Raw genomic sequence first — 6253 nt, 5'->3', positions numbered from 1 at the left:
GGAAAGGGAAGACATTTTGGAAGATCTGAAGTTATAGAAGAGGCTGTATTTAGGAAGCAGCTTGGAAATAAGGAAAGGTGGAGAGGGAAGTAGGAAACAAACTAAGAACTACCAATTAAGGTATTAAATCTAAATTGGAAGAGAGAATTTTAACCAACTCCACAGATGAGAATAACTCCAACAATGACAATAGAGGAGGAATAGTTTAATAATGAGGTAGAGCATAAAAAAGCAGACAAACGGTGTAATTCTTAACCAGGTTTGTTGACTGAGGTGATGATTTTGGAAGAACCGGCCAGTGACGATACAAAAATCAAGGCACAAAAGCAAGTCTAAGCACCAGCATTTTTCATAAAATGTAAAAAAAGAAACATGTAGATGTGAAGCAAGTAACACCTGCAAGGTTTCAGAGAAAAACTTCTGATGAGAGGAAATACTGAGACCTCGAGTAGCAACTGAGAACTTGGTGAAGTGTCAACTGACAAGGAAGGAGGGCAGTACAGCCACAAGAACATTCATGGCAGTTGTATCTTATTTAATGCACGAGGGAGTATAAACTAGGCAGACAAAGAGAATTAAGAATATGAGGTAAAGAAAAGCAAGTATTCAATTAGATGTCATAGTACATAGGCCTGAGTGGAGATCTGACACCCTTTGGTCAAGTATGAAGGAAAGAAGTCAAAACCAGTAGCCTTTGGTATGAATGGAAAAGGCAGAGATAGGTCATCCCAAGCAACTGAAATAAAACCAAAACATTCAGAATGCAGAGGGAAAAGAACAACCCACAACTAAAAACGTAATGAAGAAAAATACTCACTTGCAATAAAAGCTGCTGAGAAGTCAGGAGTAGAAATAAGCCCTTTGTTTCTAGCTTCACACATTTCTACTAACTTGTGAGGGTTCTGGTTAGTTGGCAACCACGTAAAAAGCCAGCCAGTAAAGGTTCAGAAAGCCAGGACAGCTAGGTGCGAATACAAGAACAATCTTCCTAAACCAGAGTTTAGAATGTCCCGAGGAGACAAAGTACTGACAGGAGAACGGGGGGCGGGGGTGGAACCCAAAAGGGAAGAACTGCAGGTCACATGAACATAAACAAGAACAGCACAAAAGGAGAGGAAACACGAACCTCCAAGAAAAGAATCTTTTTAGTGCCTAGTCTCAGTTCAAAGTAGGAAAGGATTACAGCAATAAAGCTATGCATAATAAGAAACTGTAGATAATTTTTTTCCCCACTCTTGATGAAACTGTTTTGCCTCAACAGTACTTTTTATTCTGAGGCACTTGTGTCCCAGGTTGAATTTGGGTTTGCAGCTCAGTGGCTGAGCTGATCCAAGCCCCAAGTCATCTGAAATGTTGACATAAAAGTTTCAGGCTCCCCCAGAGGCATACAGCTGCTTTGTGTGTCCAGGAACTCCTGCTAAATGATTTCTGTAATTCATCCAAACACCAGACATACCCATAACAACAAGCAAGCAGTATGCTGCATTTGCAGCAACAGATATACATGTCTCTGAGAGTACAGTCACTCGTTTTGAGGACTCATGACCTCTATATGCAATACAAGACCTGCTATAAAGCAATTTCCCCTACTTCATCTTAAACACATGGAGCTGCTGCAAAGCATAAGGTAGTTGAGATGAAAACAGGAATAGCAGTGTGAAATCTAGTGTCCTTCAACAACTAAACAGACTAGATAATGTAACAGCTTCATTTACTCTCAAACTTCTGCATGTAGCTCTCTTGGAAAGCTGTTTATACCTGCAGAAGGCTGGCCTGACCTACAGTAGCTTAACAATTCTTGCTAAAATAAAACCACCCATGAGCAGTGTTTGACTTTTATACTTCAAAACATTTTTAGGCATACCTCCAAAGCTCAGTTCAACTGGAATGAGATGATGCATCACTCATATGGCTAGGAAAGACCCATGAAGATTTCTGCTCTGTGAGAACTGCTGGAGACACAGCACCTCTAGCTTCAAAAGAGGGAACTTGAAAGCCTCTTGGATACAGTACAATTGTGCTCAGTAAACACACTTAAATCTGAGAAGAAAAACTACATCGTTGCAAACTTCACTATTACACTAAGTAGCGAATGGGTGAAATATAAAAGTACAATTTTCCATCTGCATCCACAACATTCACAGATAAACGCCAAATATGGAGGTTCCTGGATCAGCTACGTTAGCTGCTTGCTGGTGAATCAGAGCTAAAGCACAGCACTACAAATAGAAGCCTATGCTTCGATATTGAAAACAAACTGAAGTCCTGCCATCGCTTACAGAAAAAGAGCAGTTTTCAACTAAGAGGTTTTCTATCACACAGGGCATTACACAGCTAACTATGAAGAAGAGGCTAATAGCCATCCGTAGTATGTCACTCCACCTTTTTAGGGACTATTTCAAAATGACTGTCAGAAAGATGTTTGTAAAGAGAGGACATCCATGTAACAACAGCAGATAAACTGTTGCTTTCATTAGCAATCTTCTCTTTAGATTACTCAGGACATGCAAAATAGCATTTGTGATTCATTTCAGACAGAGATCTAATCATAAGCTCCTTAAACGTGTGCGACAATTAGCTCCTATAACTGAGTACACCAAAATTCTCATCCAACCCTCTCCATCTAGCTTCTTTTTAGGGAGCAATGGGATCTGTGCTTACCTCCCTCACCTCACAGAAACAACTGTATTGCTGACCTTGTCCTGAGACCCCCAACAGAGATCTAAGGAGGCTGCTTTGGCATGAAGCTCAGGATGCTCCAGTTAGAATTATTTCCCCTGCCTTGTCACGGCAATGGGAAACCAGTCACAGTATGATCATACTTAATGAGAATGCTAAATAGCAATGAGAGCTACAGCAGCAATTTATGCTATCAAATAAATACACTGACAAAGGCTCAGCCAAGTCAATGTGCTAAATGGACAAGCAAGACATTCTCTCCTCGAATAAAAATCTGGTTTATGTGACGTGTGAACACCTGTTGATAATCCACTTTGGGCCGCCTTTTTCTCCGTGACTGGCTTCTTGCACGGGTACCACCAGCACTGGCACCCTCTGTGTGGGCAGTCCCGCTGCCCACATCAGCTTCACCTCTGGCAGCCAGATGCAAACTGTCACCTGGCATCTTCTTTTCTCCAGCTCTGCCCAAGCGTTTCTGCCTTTCGCGCTCATCTTCTGCTCTCCCTCGTCCTGATCCAACTTTCAGTCCCGGCATCCGAGAGTCATTTGTCAGGGCTAGCTCCTCTGAGACAGTCTTTGAGTCAGCTCCCTTCTTTACTGAGGACTCCTGCAGCTTGAGTCTGTCAAACAGCTGTAAAAGAACATTTGTTTTATGAATGTGGTCATATACACAAGAGAGTCAGCTCCCTTCTTTACTGAGGACTCCTGCAGCTTGAGTCTGTCAAACAGCTGTAAAAGAACATTTGTGTATATGACCACATTCACAAAACAAGAGAGGCTGCTTGTTCAGCATTTCTACGTAGTATTTGCGTATATGATCCCAAATCAGAGCTCACAATACACAATTAGTGAAGAAACTTTACCAGCAATAAAGACTATGTTTTCTTGCCAAAGTCAAACAGTGACATAACATGAATGGATCTCTTGCATGCGCATGAATGTCTTTATGTGAGCACCGAGGAATTTAATTTAGGGAGCAATACTGATGTGCAGTAGCATTTAACTTTGGTCAGGAACAACAGACAGCTACCAAGTTGCTCTGTTAGTTCACGTTACCCAGCACTCTTGTAATGTTGTCAAATAGTATTAGAGAGATTTCCATCCTTGTGTCCTCAGGCAGGATATGAATCCCTAAGATAAGGGGCCTCAATCAGCAAAGAGTGTATGCTGAAAAAATGATGGACCTTTTGCATTCCCCAAAACAAACTAAAAGATGCCGTGCAGCTATTCTGGGAGGTGAGCAGACCACAAAAAAATAGAAAAATAGTAACAGCTAGAGCGGCAGATCCAAAGCACTATATGAACTCATTAATCTAAGAATACATAGTGCTGAAACTGGAAAAGAAAATGCTTTTACTGTGGCAGCAGGCAAGCTTTTATGAAATACTGACAAATTAAAAGGATTCTCAGTTACCCTGTCTCTTCCCAGCAACAGGATGGAAAGCCAATCCCTGTGAGAGTGGGCTAAAGGAACAATGACAACTTGATTATTTTTAACTAATCTTTAAAAAAGGAAGGGTGGGATCTATCAGAAAATAGACTTAAATGGCAGGAATTTGAAAGCAAATTCCTCACAATGAAACTGTTTAAAAGTTTTTGTGATGTTTCTCTGTTGTTCAAAATGCCCAGAGCCATGCCATTCAATAGGCAGAGCCCTGTCACATTTTTTTTTCCTTTAGTGTTCAGAAGTTCATCTATCATCTCATCAGTTCTCAACTTCACAAACATCTTTTTTTGCAGCTGGATCCTAGAAAGTGTCTTGCTTTGGAGCAACACGCGGAATCTTGGGCTTCACAGTACCTAGACTAGAAGTTCAAGTGAGCAAACAGACATACTGTTTCGCTGGCTGGAGACAAAGATTGTCGCTCCATGAACATTAGTATCAGAGTTACGCACTGCCCAATCACCTGGCAGGACAAATGTGGACCGGATCAGTCACAGGTGCAAAAAATGCACATAACAAATAAATCAAAAAGCAAAGAGTGAGCTTATAGAAGGTCAGTATATTACACTAAGCAGCAGCAGCAACTGTGATCTGACATTAGGAACTCTAAAGTGGAACTTCTGTAACACTGAACTATGGCCAAAGTACTTTCAAAAAGATCAGAAAACTTCTTTCTTTTTCCCCAGTTCAAGTCATTTTAGACTCATCTGTAATAAAAGAATGCAAAATATTTCAAATGTAAATATATTTTTCCAATCAATGCTCCTGTTTTACTACTTTGAAAAAGGAGATACTAAGGAAAAATTAAAACTGGAGATGGTTACTTACATGGGTTAGTGTGAGCTGAGGTTCTGCATAGAAAGCTTTGCCCATTACTGGTTTCCTGTATGTCTCATCCACATCTGTCAGGGCCTAGAAGAAGATAAAAGAAACAGAAAGGTCAAAATTAAAAGAAAACATGAGGCAGCTTTGGACCAGCTTTTGTGTCATAGCATTATGAAATTATGTTCTATCTGAGAGAAAATCCATCCCAGGAACAAGCTGTGCTTTGGAGCTCGTTTCTTATTCATCTAAGTTGTACTGAGGTATAAAAGCAACAGAAAAGCCTAGCATCCATTCTGCACTACTTGGAAAATCTTTGTGAGCTTTGCCTGCAAAATCCTTCCCCCACCTCCCCTCCAAACTTTTCACAGCTCCAGGCTCACAATATTTGATAGCTGCTTTTCCATCCACGGTCTTTAAGATCTTCATGAGGTAGAACACAGGGAAAAGCTTTTGTAATTGACATACCAGTGATGTGTTAGTGAAAGAAAACAGAGAAGTGGCAACGACTATAAGAAGATTGGGTTTTGCAGAGAAAGCTTTGGAAGCTTCTGGTATTCCTCATATTCTACCTTCCTGGGTTTTTACACAAAACCTTTGAAGATGTTGGGAACTCTTCAAAGCTTCTCTCTTACCTAAAACCTCTCTAAGATGGCTAGGCACTTCTCAGACATGCCAATCCAACACCAAGCACCACTTATGTCTGAAACCCAGCACCCAGTGCCAGAGCAAATTTGCTTTATGAACTGCAATACCATATTAATATTCTCAAAATGTAGTTTGCTTAAATCTGTTGCAAATTTCAAGTTTTCAATACAGCAGTTATAAATCAAGGGTTAGAACAATAATTACCATATTCCAGAACTTGTCAAATGCAACCAAAAACCCTGTGCAGACTCCACGAAGCCCTTTGAAAGTGCGGATATGGACATTGATTTTTACACCATCTCGGACACAGCGATGAAGTTCCCCCAGTGGGCTGCCTTCGTGGACTAAAACAGAAAGAGAACATCACCAGTCTTTAACAAAACACACATATATATAAAAAACATGTAGAAATCTACACTATGTAGAGTATGGCAGATCTTGGTACAACACTTGTCTTCACAGCAAAAGAAATGAGAAGCCTCAGAGCACTGTAATGCACTGCAGTTGTAATTACTAGACCACCAAAACTCTTCTTACAGTGAGGACAGCAAATACTTTAGAAAATATGAAGGTTTTCCTTTACATAACATGCAGCTAAATCAGTCTTAGCTGAAAATTTCTTTGCTATGTTTCAAAAATATACTATGCTAATCTTAAATA

At 40.3% G+C, this 6253-nt stretch overlaps 1 protein-coding gene across 1 annotated transcript; it reads right to left on the bottom strand.

The window, feature by feature from the left end:
* Nucleotides 1–2905: 2905 nt before the first annotated feature.
* Nucleotides 2906–5937, bottom strand: LSM11 (LSM11, U7 small nuclear RNA associated; the record flags this gene model as incomplete). Its single annotated transcript, XM_009702701.1, has 3 exons — nucleotides 2906–3310; nucleotides 4952–5035; nucleotides 5798–5937. Coding segments are annotated over 3 exons (629 nt in total), but the record flags the coding sequence as incomplete, so codon positions are not given.
* Nucleotides 5938–6253: the final 316 nt, after the last annotated feature.

This window comes from Cariama cristata, unplaced genomic scaffold, assembly GCF_000690535.1.
Source record: "Cariama cristata isolate BGI_N322 unplaced genomic scaffold, ASM69053v1 scaffold38116, whole genome shotgun sequence".
NCBI lineage: Eukaryota > Metazoa > Chordata > Aves > Cariamiformes > Cariamidae > Cariama > Cariama cristata.
Note: the sequence above shows the minus strand (reverse complement) of the source record. Positions and strands in the feature narration are given on the sequence as shown.